The sequence below is a fragment of the Natator depressus genome, chromosome 3 (genome assembly GCF_965152275.1).
Source record: "Natator depressus isolate rNatDep1 chromosome 3, rNatDep2.hap1, whole genome shotgun sequence".
Classification (NCBI taxonomy): Eukaryota; Metazoa; Chordata; order Testudines; family Cheloniidae; genus Natator; species Natator depressus.
In genome coordinates, this window is record NC_134236.1 from 191,193,287 (window position 1) to 191,208,958 (window position 15,672).

The window sequence follows — 15,672 nt, forward strand, 5'->3', positions numbered from 1 at the left end:
GTCTTATTTTCCTGACACCCCAACTCTTCAGATCAGTTCCTAGAACAGTAAACTACCCTACTATAGTACAGAATCTCCCCTTAGTGGTCATCTTCCAAAGCATGTTTCAATTAACTATTTCCATACAATATACACATTAATGATTGCTGTTTTACTTGCCCTACTTAAACAGTTAAACTGCAGCCTCTTTTGTATTCGCAACTTTTATCTTTTAAAATCCATAAATAAATACAAACACCTATAGGCATATTCACACAATTCTTTGTCTTTCTCTCTCTTGCTGACAGGCATACAAGATGCCAAAATGCATCTTCCTCAGTCTACTTGAGCAGACCATGAAAATAGGCTCTTTTCTCTGACAAAAAAAGGAATGCCTGAATCTCAAACTGCAAGATATAATTATTGGACCATGACATGTAAGGTGCAATCATTACATTCATAAATTACAATCCCATTCCAGACACTAGTTCAGACAGTAGGATTGCTATATACATGAAGCCAGAAGCCACGTGGGACAACTCCACGATTGTCATAGTGGCCATGAACTCCTAAGAAGAATCATCTATACGACCACGAAAGCCACTGAGTACTACCAGCCTAAGCACATCAGTGCCACCATAGTGAGAAGTCTGGGGATTTCAGCTGTAGCTTCTACAAAGTGCTCTATACAATCATATTAAGCTCATTTTACTCCAATCCTGTGACCCATGCATTAGCAGAAACTCAAAATTTTGAAGCAGGTGATTGTGAAGCTTCTGCTACATCTGAGACCAGATACTAAAACTATTAACAGCATAATGTACTTTTATGTAGTACAAGGATTTCAAAGCACTATACAAATATACCCATTTATAGATGGGTTAACTGATGATAAGGTAAGTGATTTGTCAAAAGTCACACAGCTAGTTATTGTCAACTATACCACTTGAATCCAGACTCAGTGTACTGCTCAACCCACTAGGCCACACTTGAAGTTGCATGCACTAACTGCAGAAAGACACTCTAAAGTTGCATTTAACAGTCATTTTATCTTTTTAAACTATCACCGAACCCTTTAGAGATCATCATCACTTCCTTCCGTCAGATTAAGCACAACCAAATTAATGATGTCTTGGGAAATCAACTGACCTTTTTTGTTTAAGAATAATCATCAAACCAAACCTTCCTAGAGTCAGTTGGTTCAATTACTTTTCTAGAGGTAATGCTAATATGTTACCTAGATAAGCAAGGAGAATAGAAGACCACCAAGGTTAACTAACACAGCTTCCAGAACGATCCAAAAGAAAATAACGCTCTTGAATTGATTTTTATGTTCATTTCCACTCCAAGATTCAGACAGCAGTAGGTTTCTATCTAATGCCTCAAGTCCAACAGCAGTCATGTCTAGACGTTACAGAATTTTGTGTGTCAGTTTTCTTTTTAGGGATACTTTATACAAAACATGAAGATCACTGAATAACGGGCCTTTCACCAGAGGAGGTCTTTCTGATAATTTTTTGTTCAATCAAGCATACAGATTTCTTAGGGACACTGACTGATTTAAGTTAACTGTCAAATTACATACTATGTGTGAAGAAGCTTAAATGGCCATCAGGGCAAATAAAATATTAAACTCTACCCTGTCCTCTCTGATGAAGTCCTAGCTGTTCTGCTTTCATTTCATGTTCTGCTCAATGTTACCAGCATGCACAGTAAAAGCATCAAATTATATACCATAGATAAGCCAATGTTTCCCTTCTTGACAGCAGAAGAACAGCCTACTCATTCTCCCCATTGCTGTACTTACAGTTAACTTTCTACTTTTCTAAGGCACAAAACAATTCAGACAAAAGTAAAGGAACACCACATCCATTATACTAGGGAATGACCCATAGGCTACACTGTCGAAATGGCTGAATTCTATAATAAACTCTTGGACAATGGAGAATGCTAATGTTCAGCTGACCAGAACAACATGGTTTTTCTTGTGTAAGTAAGTTCAATACATTACTTACAAGAGTATTTTATATGCCTATAAAGATTCACAAACTATGCGGCTTTGTAAAATAAAAGCTTTAAATTATACTTGATATACCTGAGTTACTTAATACCTGCAGCTTTACAGTAATTTATAGAAAATTTTAGTTATTATATACCCAACTTGCTGCTAAACAAAGCATTTGAACAAAAAATGACAGTTACCAAAAATCAAAGGAATTAACCACCAGGAAAAATCTTCCTGCTGTGACAATGAGCTATTTACTATAGTTTTTTAAGATTCCTGACTAGCTAAAGGGTCTTTAATCAAACCAGTTACAAAGTCAGTCGAGCTGATTTGAATCAATAGATTGGATTTTAATTCTCATTGATTTCCTAGAAGGCTTTTGATAGGTATACAAGCAACAAACTCATTTGGAACATCAATTTTTTAAAAAAACAATGACTTTGCTGCTACAGTATCACCACCATTGGAGTCCCATTAACAAAAATGCAATCACAAGCCATAGCTATTACACTATTGATTGTAAACCTGAAGAGTTTAAATCTAAAGTTCTGACATGCTAGGATGTGTCTATAGTAACATCCTCCATCATTAAGTTTACCGGAAGAGAGAACTTAGCCCAGCATTTGATAAGCCTCTCTAAGTTTAATTTTAAGGAAAACTAAAGATATTCCATTTTCAGAAGGGAGTAACATATAACATATTTAGAAAAAAATGTGTATGCGAAGCCAAGAGTTCCTGTGGGTCCTGTTCTGCCAGATCAGACAACAGGTTCTATATCTGTCCCTTCTAAGAAGTGCAGACATGAAACACAAGAGCTTTGGTGAGGTCACTGTCCCTGTATAAAGGGTGCAACAGCTTCCAGACTCAAGCTGAGTAAATTAAGCTGAGACTACTTGAGACAAAGTATGGTATTGTGGTTTGGTTAAAGCACTGGCTTGGGACTCTGGAGATCCTAGCTCAGTTCCTGGTTGTACCACACACTTCCTTTAAAACCCTGGACAAATCACTTGATCATTCCCCATCTGGAAAATGGGGATATACAGTCTTTCCACCACCCTTTATCTATTTACACTGTAAGCACCATGAAGCAGGGACAGTTTTGTACTATGTATATACAGCACCTTGTACAGAGGGAGCCTGATTTTGGTTGCCCCATCTAGGCATTAATGCAGTGCAAACAAACAAGAACAGCAGCAGACAAACAACCATCTACTGACAGGGAGAACCATTTGGGCTGGCACAAAAACACATGAAAAACAAATCAGCATGTAAGAATTTAGCCTTTACTATTGTCCTGAGCGAGCCTAGACAATGGGGTTGGCTCACAACTGAATTGAACATTGACCCAATTTATTTCATTCTAAAGCAAAACGGGTTGTTGTGATTAGGGATAATGGAAACTGTCATGTAGCCATTAGTGACATTATCTTATCCTTGGAACAAAGGTGATGTGGTATCACTGAATTTGAATCTGCAGACATTCTCCCAAAGCCTGGTGATAGGATTAGTGGTATGAGAGCTGATCACCAGGCCTTCTCCTCTAGCTGAAGTGCCTCCAGCTCTGTATGGGAAGAAACTGCCAGTTTGTGATTTATAAAAAGGAATGCCTGAAGGTACAGGGAGCATAAGTGTGTTGCAGAGGTCAATTTTTCTTTAGTTTTTATTGTCAGCTACAATTTTAAAAGACTTGAAAGAGGGGTGGGGGGGAGTTCCTCGGATAGACACACATAATAGGGAAGAATCATTGTGTTTGCAAAAAGTTCACCTGTGGCCCAGGATCTCTCTTAGAAGGATATGCTGGTTACTGTAAACTTAGTACATATGGAGTAGAAGGTTGAATGCTATTTTAGTCGGTTATGTGTTACTATTCCTAGGTCACATCCAACAAACAGGCCCTTCTGGCAGGAGTTTGCCAGCCTGAAAGTGAAACTCTCAACGCCATTCAACTGCTGCTGAAGTGGAGAACAGTGAATGAAGAGACATACCTAACTGTAGGAACACTCATAAAGTCTGAAAAGAAGCACCATTGCCATCTAGGGAAGAGGAGGATTTAAGGGAATAACTAGTCATGGAAAAGTTCAATTGCACAAGCTTGTTTTAAGTCAGGATTCACCTTATATCATTTAGAAGCAATGACTGAAATGGCAACGCAAGTATCAGCGACAGCAGGACATACGACTGGCGGCAAAAGAATTTCAACAAGCTTATCGTCTTCTAAACGCATACGAGATGCTTGTCTTTTCTGAAGAAGTGGTGGTGTGACTGCAGCCAATTCAGAAACGTTTTTGTTATAAGTTGTGAAAAATACCAGGTGAATGCATACAGACGTTTAGTAGTGGCTGAGAGATTTTTATCCACAGTCCCCAAAGCTAACTTCTCAAAAAGGGGGACTGAGGTCCTTTTCTTTTAAAAGAGGAACAAAAGGAGAAACATCCATCTGACATTTTGCTTGAGCAAGACACTGGTCAGTGAAGAAGATAGGTCCGTTGGAAAGGAAGGTGACAACAAGCATTAGAAAACAGGGCCAATTCAAGCACATCTGTTGCCCTCTGCAGATCAATTTCTGAGCCCCTCACCCCTATACATTGTGATCATGGCACCTCAGCTATTAGAACCATATGTTGTGTTATACATAACCAACAGCTTCCCATTTCACACTTATTTATCTAAAAACTCAGTCACCCTCAACCGCATACACAAATCCCCAATCAACCAGCATTCTTAATTATTAAAAAAAATTGCTTTTAACATGATGACCAAAGCTACAAAATTATTTCTCCAGCTGTAAACAAGTAGGGTAAGGTTGATCCATGTTCACTTTCTGAGTGACTTCTAAAGTAAGCTGAAGCTGCTGCTTCCAATACTGAACAGTATTTACATGAAACTCTTGTCCACAAGCACAAGGTTTCTGTTATGCCTCAGTTTGTGACTAGTATTCCTTGTCTTACAAAGTTAATGGCTTCTGACAGAATCATTGCCAAGAACAGAAAGTCTATTTTAGGATAGATAAATTGAAAGGACTAAAACACATGAGTTGCCAATAAAGAGAATATGAATTAATGTGAATTGCAACCAGACAGATTTACCAATAAAGATTTTAAAACTATGATGTTAGTGATTCTTTTTGTTAATTCAACTTACAACTCTGTATCCTAACCCACGTTCTTATGGACGTCCTCAGGGAAAATGGAAACACGGCAATAAGTCATTACTGACTATGAAAGTGGAGTAAAGATACTCTCTCTTGTATGCCTTCATCGTTCTTTCAACATGATCATGCATCATTCTGTAAAATACTGTCTCAACTTCCTCCCTGCCACAATCTCACAAACAAATGCAGCTAAGACGGACTTATTAGCATGTTGAGACAAGGTGGGAAAGGTAATATCTTTTTATTGGCCCAACTTCTGTTGGTGGAAGAGACAATCTTTCAAGCTACACAGAGCTCTTAATCAGGTCTGGAAAAGGTAATCAGAACCTTTTAGGGCAAGTTTATCATCCTTTGGTCATATTTTTGTATCTATTCTGTTTTACCTACATAAGATTTTATGTAAGCAACACTTTGGCTGGCTCCCCTTTATCCTTTGCTCCGCAGTGAAATATGCCTTGAGAAAATGTAAACAGCCCATCTTTAATCCAGCCCCCACTGTCTCCTGTCCTGAATCATGAACCCTGATTTCAAATTTGCTTGTGGTTAAAATTTCTTTGCATCCCAAGCTCAAATATGGCTGGTTACAACCCCTTCAAACTTTCCTCATAGTTAAATCTCCTTAAGCTTTTGCATAGACTGTATTGGAAGAGAACTGTCCTATTTAACCAAAGTTATTCGCAATACTTGTTCCTGACCATAGGCTATAGAATCATAGGACTGGAAGGGACCTTGAGAGGTCATCTAGTCCAGTTCCCTGCACTCATGGCAAGACAAAGTATTATCTAGACCACTCCTGACAGGTGTTTGTCTAACTGGCTCTTAAAAATCTCCAATGATGGAGATTCCACAAGCTCCCTAGGCAATTTATTCCAGTGCTTAACCACCTTGACAGTTAGGAAGTTTTTCCTAAGGTCCAACCTAAACCGCCCTTGCTGCAATTTAAGCCCATTGCTTCTTGTCCTATCCTCAGAGGTTAAGAATAACAATTTTTCTCCCTCCTCCTTGTAACAACCTTTTATGTACTTGAAAACTCATTTCTCTTCATGTGTCAGTATAATAATGCCTGAATCTGTAATTTTCACTCCTTGCATCTGAAGAAGTGGTTTTTTACCCAAGAAAGCTTATGCCCAAATAAATCTGTTAGTCTTTAAGGTGCCACCGGACTCCTTGTACCTGAAAACTTATCTCCCCTCCTAGTCTTCTCTTTTACAGATTAAACAAACCCAATTTTTTCAATCTTCCCTCACAGATCATGTTTTCTAGACTGTTAATCATTTTTGTTGCTCTTCTCTGGACTTTCTCCAATTTGTCCACAACTTTCCTGAAACGTGGCACCCAGAACTGGACGCAATACTACAGTTGAGGCCTAATCAGCGCAGAGTAGAGTGGAAGAATTACTTCTCATGTCTTGCTTACAACACTCGTGCTACTACATCCCAGAATGATGTTCGCTTTTTTCACAACAGTGTTACACTGTTGACTTATATTTAGCTTGTGGTCCACTGACCCCCAGATCCTTTTCTGCAGTACTCCTTCCTCGATGGTCATTTTCCATTTTGTATGCGTGCAACTGATTGTTCCTTCCTAAATGGAGTACTTTGCATTTGTCCTTATTGAATTTCATCTTATTTATTTCAGACCATTTCTCCAGTTTGTCCAGATCATTTTGAATTTTAATCCTATCCTCCAAAGCATTTGCAACCCCTCCCAGCTTGGTATCGTCCGCAAACTTTATAAGTGTACTCTCTATGCCATTATCTAAATCACTGGTGAAGATATTGAACAGAAACGGACCCAGAACTGATCCCTGCAGGACCCCACTCATTATGTCCTTCCAGCATGACTGTGAACCACTGATAACTACTCTGGGAATGGTTTTTCAACCAGTTTTGCACCCACCTTATAGTAGCTCCATCTAGGTTGCATTTTCCTAGTTTGTTTATGAGAAGATCATGCGAGACAGTTATCAAAAGCCTTACTAAAGTCAAGATATACTACGTCTACCCCTTCCCCCAGTCCACAAGTTACCCTGTCAAAGAAAGCTATCAGGTTGGTCTGACACAATTTGTTCGTGACTAATCCATGCTGACTGTTACTTATCACCTTATTATCTATCTCCAAAAGTCTAAAGTATTAACTAATGTTTTAAAAACACTTCTTTACACAAGTCAACCTTATTGTCTGACTTAGCAATACTCATGGCTGGACAAGCCTTTTGCTATTGTAAAAGTCTATGCAGGCAAAGGGAAGTAGAGGACAAAAAGGAACTCTATGGGGCAATTCTTAAGGCACTGTAAGGTAGGTGGCACTGAGGATAAAGGAACACACGGAACTCTGGATCCTGTTGGGCAAGGAGAGGAAGAGGGAGCCCAAAGGAACCACTCTGTAAAGCTAATAAAAGCTTCTCAGGACATTCATAATAGGCAGCATTCCAACGTTTTGCACAGCTCATACACTTTGCAGGACTGAACAAGTCTTGGAGAGACCCTGAAGTTCTCCTTGACTCAGTATTGCAGAAGATATAAGGGGAGCCAGGGATGGTGTAGAGTTTCTAAGTTCTGCATTGCTCAATTTTATTTTTTTAAGCAAGAATTAACACATAAAAACCTTTAATTTTTATTTGCTACAGACAAATAGACACCAAGTTATATTCAAAACAAAATATGTCAAAGTATGAAAAGATTTGTGAAGTAACTGTGGTTCTTCAAGATGTGTCCCCCTATGCGAGCTTCGCTTTAGGTGACTACTGAGCAGTTCCCTCTGAGGTGAAGGGGGCTTCTGAGTAGAGCAGAGCATGGAAAAAAGTACAGCAAAAGAACAGCAAACACAGTATTGGAAGCAGTCATAAGTTATTGCGTAGTATTCCGCGAACGTATGAATATATGCCCACATAGAAGCTTTACATATTTCAATAATGGGCAGGTTTTTGAGAAATGCCGTAGAGGTGGAAATGGACTCTGTAGAGTAAGTTTGTATGTCTGAAGGTGCTTGAACTAATCCAGTCAGATAGCCACCTGGAAAGTCTTTGATTAGAGACTGCAGACCCTTTTGATATATCTGTGAGTGAGAAACAATTAGGGAATCTTTCTGAAGGGTTTACTCCTATCCAGATAGAAGGCTAGGGCTTGCCTGACAGTAACAGTGTGCAACAGTGCCTCTTGTTTATCTAGGTGAGGTTTAGGGAGGAAGACTGGCAGTTGAATGGGTGGGTTAATATGGAACTCAGAGACTTTAGGTAAAAATTTGGGGCATGATCACCAATGTGACCTTGTCCTTTAAAAATACTGTGAAAGGGGGGTTTGCCGACATGACGGCTGTCAACTATCCAGTTTTCATTGATAAATGGAGGAGTGAACAAGTAGCCATTGGTTCAAATGGTGGTCTTGTAAGGCATTTAAGAACCAGACTGAGGTCCCAAAGAGATTTCCAAACCCCCTGAAGGATTTCACTGTTGTTGGCTGGGCAAAAATGGAATAACCCTCTATTTGAGAATGGAAAGCAATGATGCTGCCAGATGGACTCTAATGGAGCTCAGCAATAGTCCCAAACTTTTTAGTGTTAGGATACAGTCCAGTATAGCTGGCAGCAATGAGGTCATCAATGGAATACATTTGAGGTCACACCAACAGACAAATCTTGTCCATTTTTGAAAGTATGCGTAGCGAGTAGACTGTTTTCTGCTGGGTAACAGTACTTTTTTACCTCCTCTGATCAGGTTGTCTCTAATCCCAAGAGCCATCGACCAACCATGTTTTGAGACGAAGCACTCAAGGAGACTGGGGCGAAGGATCTTCCCAGTAGAGGAGATGAGGAGCGGCCTGGAGAGTGAACGGTCAGCTGTAACAGATAAGGAAACTATGTTTGTCTGGGACAGGTCAGAACTATTAGGATGACTCTGGCTTTGTTCTTTTTTATTTTGAGTAGAACTTTGGCTATTTGAGGAATGGGTGGGAATGCATTCAGTAGATCCAACAACCAATGAAGGTGAAAGGCATATCCCCGGGATCAGTGACCCAGACTGCCTCTGGAGCAGGACACAGCTCTTGTTTATGGAATATAGAATACGTGGTGGGTCTCTAATGGCCATTCTTTTTTGTTACCAGAATGAACCTGGAACATATCCCCTTTCCTCTGTGCTGCATGGGAACTGTTTTGTAGCCCCCAAGTGTAGGAGAGAGTCTCTGCCTTGACGAACCAAGTTCTTGTGAGAGGGGTCCCTGAAGAGGGATGGAAAAGAGGTGTTGTCGATGGAAGAGTTAAAAAGTGGATGATGTACCCTGTGGAGATGACCTCCAAAACCCATTTATCTGTAGTGATAGACTCCAAGCCTGCCTGAAGTGGTAAAGGCAGGTGCCAAAGGGAGGAAAGCAGGTGAATTGATACAGCTGGTAAGGATGAGGATAGTAATTCAGACCCTGGACCAGCCCACCAAAATTACTGTTTGGAGATGAAAGGATGAGAGGTCAAAGCTGAAAGGTGGATGGTTTCCTTCTCTGGAATTTCTCTCTCTTCTGATGTGATTCATACCACCTCTGGGAGGTTGGGAATTGGGCAGTATGGGATCTCTCAGCTGTCTGGTAATTGCTGAACATTCTTTTGTAGGCAGGTGTATAAATCCCAAGAGAATGCAAAGTAGCCCTGGAGTCCTTTAACATGCACAGAGAATCATCTGTGCTATCTGCAGACAGTTTAGACCCATCAAAAGGGAGGCCTTCCACTGTATTAAGGACCTCTTTAGGAAATCTGGAGAGCTGCAGCCAGGAAGCCCTTCTCAGAACTGCCACTGTAGAAATCAAACAGGTGGCAGTATCAACAGCATCAAGAGAGCTGCTTGTAGTGATTTTCTGTCAAGCAGTTGGCCTTACCCAATAATTGCCTTGAATTGCTTTCCATGCTCCACCAGCAGGTGGTCCACAAAAGAGTTCAGTTTGGTGAAGTTTATATATTTATATTTCACCATTAACACCTTGTAGTTCACAATTCTAAATTGTAAGGAGGCTGACAAATAAGATTTTCTACCAAGTAGCTCTAGACGCTTACGATCTTTGTCATGGGGTGTGGATTTAGCATGATGCTGCCTTCCACATTTGTTAACTACGTTAACCACCAAAGAATTAAAAAAGTGATGAGAAAATAAAAACTCAGTCCTTTGCTGGAACGTAGTATTTCTTATCCACTCTTTTGCATGTAGGTGGAATAGAAGCTCAGATGTGTTGAATGATCTTTGTGGGGTCCAGAAGGGCCTCATTGACAGTTAAGGCTATGCAGGCAGATGAGGCTTTCTGAAGGATGTCAAGCAGCTTATGAGGAGGCAAACTTCCTTGAGAGATATCTGCAGAGAGAGTCAGCAATTCTCTTGACCAGATCCTGAAACTGCTTAAAATCATCGACCAAGGATGGAGGAGGAGGCAAAACTGCTTCATCAGGAGATGTTGGCTGGAGGAGAGACCTCTTCATGGGCTCAGCTTCTCACAGGTTTCTTCTTGAGGATCAGGACTCCTAGAGAGGGCAGGCAATGAAGGCTGCCTCTCTCTGTGATGGGCTGTGCCTGAAGTCCTAGAAAATTTCTGGCAATAGGCTAACCAAGGATCCCAGTATGGCCAAGAAGATGTTATAGGAGGGGGCACCCATGGGTGTTCAAACCAGTGAGATGGTGGCTGCGATCTTGGGCCATGAGTGGTCATAGGATCAGAGACTTCTGGAAAGGGGCCTCTATAAGGGTGAGGAGGAGAGCCCTGGACCAATATTTGGGAAACTGAGACAAGGTCTTCATCAGAATCCTGTTCCTTAAACTCACTAGAGAATGATGGAGCACCCAGAGAAATGAGATGAAACTATCGATACCAGGTGAATTTCCGGTGATCTTGGTATTGAAAATATGCCAGAGCTGAACAGCAGAGATTTGGGCATCTCAGATACAGTCAGGTCCCTGGGAAAACAAAAGCTCCTACTGTACCGAGTCTGTGGTCTGCACCAAGGTAATAGTGGCAAAAGGAGCTGAAAGTACAGTGAGTCTCGGTCCCTCCAAGGGAAGTGCAGTAAGAACTCAAGCAGGCTTCCTCAGTACCGAGGCAGGAGAGGAAGAGTTCTTCTTGCCACCTCAGTCTGCTGACACTACTGATGATCTTTCCTGGTTTGCTGACAGTACTGATGATCTTTCCAGGCCTGAGGTTTTGCTGGTTTTTGGTCTAGCAGTGCCCTCGATACCTGAGGAACCAGCAGCCTCATGGGTACTGGACTGGAGAGCCAGATGGTGTCTTCAGCTACTTCAGTACTAACGACAACGGCTTTTTTGAGGTAGATTCCTGACCTGGAGAACTCTGAGCATAGTCTTTGGAAGATTTATGAGAGGAGCCTTGGGTCTTCCTCTTAGATGCCCTTGAGGAGTGTGGCTCAGAGACAGTGGAGGCAGCAGACTTGCTCGGAGACCAATATACCCAGAAGGATGGGGAGAGGGGACCCTTGACCTGGGTCAAAAGCTGGGCACAGAGAGCTCTTCATCATGTGGAGGGGAAGTTTGATCTCCCTGTTATTTCTGGCTCTAGATTCTAACGACAGACAGAAGTTACACTTCTGGGCAATGTGTAATTCCCCGAGACAACAGATGCACAAGGAGTGCCTATTGGTTACCAGGACTGCTTCTTAGCATGACAAATCAACGTCTGAAACACAGGCGTATGATAACCTCCTAGTGAACAAGAACCATCTACTAAGTAATATCTATATAATATATATGGAAAAAAAATTTTTTTTTTAAACTAGGAAACGAAAGCTGCTACTACTTACTAACTAATTACACGGATGCTACGAACTAGAATAAAAACCGGGACACAGTTGAGGTAATCTCAATGGGGACAACTGCCAGAGATCCATCTTGGGCCGAGGCAGCTGGGAAGCAACTGAGGGCAGTTTGCCTGCGCAGGGCTATATAACAATGGCATGTGCACAGCCCGAACAGACACTGCTATGAGAAATCTCTGATCAAATGTGCAGGGTGCAAAAGTGCACCTAGAGTGGAGTACCCATCGGGACACTACTTGAAGAAGAATTAACTGTTGGGAGAAGATAGAACATGCAATTGCTTCAACAAATGCACATATATAAAATTACAATTTCTAATAAAATCTTTGTCTGTTAATAAAATACACACACGTCGGCCATTCTCTCCAATTCAATTTCTTTTCTCTACTGTACTTGCAACTGCCTGGTGCAAGTTGTTCTATTGCTTATTGAACTGTGGTTTCTAATTTGCTGAACTATTTTGCCCCCTGCTGAGGTTATATTGACTGGTCAGTAACATTTCCAGAATATCCCTTTTTATGCTTCTAAAAAGATTGCTACTCTATTTGATCTTTTCTAATCCTTTCCTTACAATATTTTTAAAAAGGAGACTAATGAATTGACCATTATGTCCCATTTGGGGTAAGTAGTGACTTGCTAGCGTAATTTGAATCTAGCTTAATTACAATTCCACTTTACCTGTAGCAACCTGTCCCATACATGCAGGGTGTTCTCTTCTGCTTGGTTTGTTTAGAACTCTGTAGAGCATCTGTGCTTCTGGCTGAGTTAAAATCTTCAGCTTCAGGATCCTGATTTAAATCAAGCTCTTGAGTGTCAGCTAGGGAAACATGAGAGTGGGATGGCTTGTCCTGGTGAGTCTGTTGGCTTGCAGAATGGATTACCTCGTATTTGTTTTCCCTTTCATTCATTTTATTTGTGTCAGTGGAGAGCTGGCTTTTTGCATCTAGCCTGTGGTCAGGCCTCTTGCTGTGGAGCAAACAATCACTTTTCTCCACAGAACTTTCAATCTTTTGTGACACAGTCTTATCATCATTCTCTTCCACTTTCCTCATAGCCCTGCTAAGAGGTATTCCCGATGCATCCTGTGAAATAGAAAATAAAAGATCACAACAATCTTTAGAGTGCCTTACTGTGCAAATAGTTCTATGGACCACTCATGGAATAATGTACTTCTGAATGTAAGCAGGTTTCTGATCCTGCCATCATAAACATTCAGGACATATGTTCCTACAGAGGAGATGATACAATCAAGTACAATTTTTAAAACAAATCTTTTCTGTGTTTATAATAAAATTTAAATCAGAAGCTTGAGTTCAGGACTCTATCAAGAAACAGATTACAGTTTGTCAAAACTACTGTAGTCAGAGCTGGAACCTTTGGCTAACAAATTCTTCCTTTTAATTTTGTGAGGTCTCTCTCAGTTATAAATACATACATATATACATACATAGTATAGCCTCTATCTCAATAACTTGTGTAAGATCCTTTCTCTAAGGCATGTGCTCCCCTATTTACTATCTGGGACTAGAGCTGGGCAAAATTTTTGGCTGAAACTTCCTTCAGTCCAAAATGTAGATTCAGGTCAAATCAAAACCATCTGCAAATTCATGTAGATTTTGTCAATTTGTTTCAGGTGGAAAAAAATTAGAAATGCTGAAACTATTTTTTTCAACATTTCCAAAATTAAACTTTTTGATTTCTTGGGCTAGATTCAGAAGGGGATGTAGGCAACATTCACAAAACCAATAGCCCTGTGATTAGAGCCCTCACATAGGATGCCGAAAACCCGGATCTGAATCCCTGCTCTGGGGCAGGGACTTTAACTCAGATCGCCCCCCTCCCATGTTCACTGGATGAGAGAGACACACAAAGACAGAGAGAGACAGACACTAAAGCCTGGTAGTTAGGACACTAACCTAAAAGGGAGACACCTGCGTTCAGTCCCTGCTTTAGAGTGTGGATTCAAATCTGGGTCTCCCACATCCCAGGTGAGCGCCCTAGCAATTTGACTGTTAAGTATAAATGGGGGACACAGGCACTTCCTCAGTTTTGTGAATGGCACCTAAATCCCCTTGTCATTCTAGCTCATTTCCAAAATTTCCTTTGCACTACTGAAAAAGCGTTAAAAATACCTGAAGGAAACAAAAAGTTTCAAATAAAAGGTTTCACTCAACCCCAAACTATTTTTTTCTGACTTTTTGATTTAACAAAAATTCAAGAAAATTTCAGGTTTGGGTTCACCCAATATGAAGTTTTCCACAATTTTTTGGAACGGCCAGTGAATGAAAAACCAGTTATTCACGCAGCTCTAATCTAGAAACACAAATGCTACAGACTGTATATACACATCACATACTGCTTTAATATACTACAAAACTGTTATGAGGTCTACAGTGTTAATTGTAGAAAGGCTCCCCTCCAGTACATTTATTTCAGTTCATAGTAATATGATTTTGAGAAGTTTGTGGTATTTCTCTGATTTAGCAACTTGGACTCTTTTTTTGTGTGCACGCACGTTCCTTTAAAAATCTGGAACTAACCAAATGAATGTCAAAAATAAACACTGATATGACTAGTGGAATAAAATTTATTCAATATCAAGTAAGCCTTCCTGACAATTAGATATACTGTATAGCAGGGGTGGGCAATAGTTTTCACAAGGGGGCCACTCCATGAATTTTGGTAAGTCGTCCCGGGCTGCACATTTCTACTATATTAATGAAATTTTTAAATCCTACCCCTCCACTGCAGTGCCACCTAATAAAATAATTCGCGCAAAAACTGAGGGTGCAGGAGAGGGTGCGGAGTCTGGGCGGGAGTTTGGGTTTAGGAGGAGGTTCTGACCTGGGGCAGGAGGTTAGGGTGCAGGAGGGGTGCGAGGTGAAGGCTCTGGCTGGGAGGCGCTTACCACAGGCAGCTCCCAGCCGGCGGCGCAGCAGGGCTCAGGCAGGTTGCCTGCATGCTGTGGCCCCACATCGGTCCCAGAAGTAGCCTGCTGCTGCAACGTCTCTGCATGCCCCTTTGTGGGCTGCCCGTGCCTGCAAGCACCGCCCCTGCAGCTCCCATGGGCCGGTTTCCGGCCCATGGGAGCTTTGAGGACAGTGCTGGGGGTGGGGACAGCACGTGGAGCTGCCTCCCCTCCCCCCACCAGGGGCACGCAGAGACATGCCAGCAGCAGCCGGCCGCTTCCAGGATCAGCATGGGGCCATGGCATGCAGGCAGCCTGCCTGAGTGCCCTGCTGCACCGCGAGGACAAAAATGTTAGTCATTGCGGGCTGGACAGAAATGTTAAATGGGCCGTATTTTGCCCACCCCTGCTGTATAGTCTCACAAGAGGAGCAGTTAAAACAGGGGTAGTCAATTATTTTTTGTCAAGGTCCAAATTTCTTGGTCAAGGTATAGTCAAGATCAGACTCCAGAGAAAATACAAAAACAACAATGATAATAATAAGTAAATAAAAAGATTTTGCTGTCTGTTCAAAAGCATCTGGCAGTCTGGATCTGGCCCACAGTCCACCTATTGACCACCCTCATTGTCTGAGACTTAAAACTAGACTGCACAAAACACAAAAAGTACGCTAGGTAATAATCCTGCATTTGCAAGGAGATTGACTGAATGGCCCAACTAACATCCCCCTCTATCTTGTATGATATTTTCCCCCACAGCAACCCTTTATCCATTCCTTTGTCTATATTATGTCTAATTAAGCTACAAACACTTACTTCCAAGCACAGT

General features: G+C 41.3%; 1 protein-coding gene across 2 annotated transcripts in view; it reads right to left on the reverse strand.

Moving 5' to 3' along the window:
• Positions 1–15,672, reverse strand: part of APLF (aprataxin and PNKP like factor) — a 90,986-nt gene that overhangs the window by 39,132 nt on the left and 36,182 nt on the right. For both annotated transcript variants that reach the window (XM_074949538.1, XM_074949539.1), the window contains exon 7: positions 12,615–13,018. In XM_074949538.1, the coding sequence (XP_074805639.1) occupies positions 12,615–13,018 (404 nt within the window). The remainder of the gene's footprint in view (positions 1–12,614; positions 13,019–15,672) is intronic.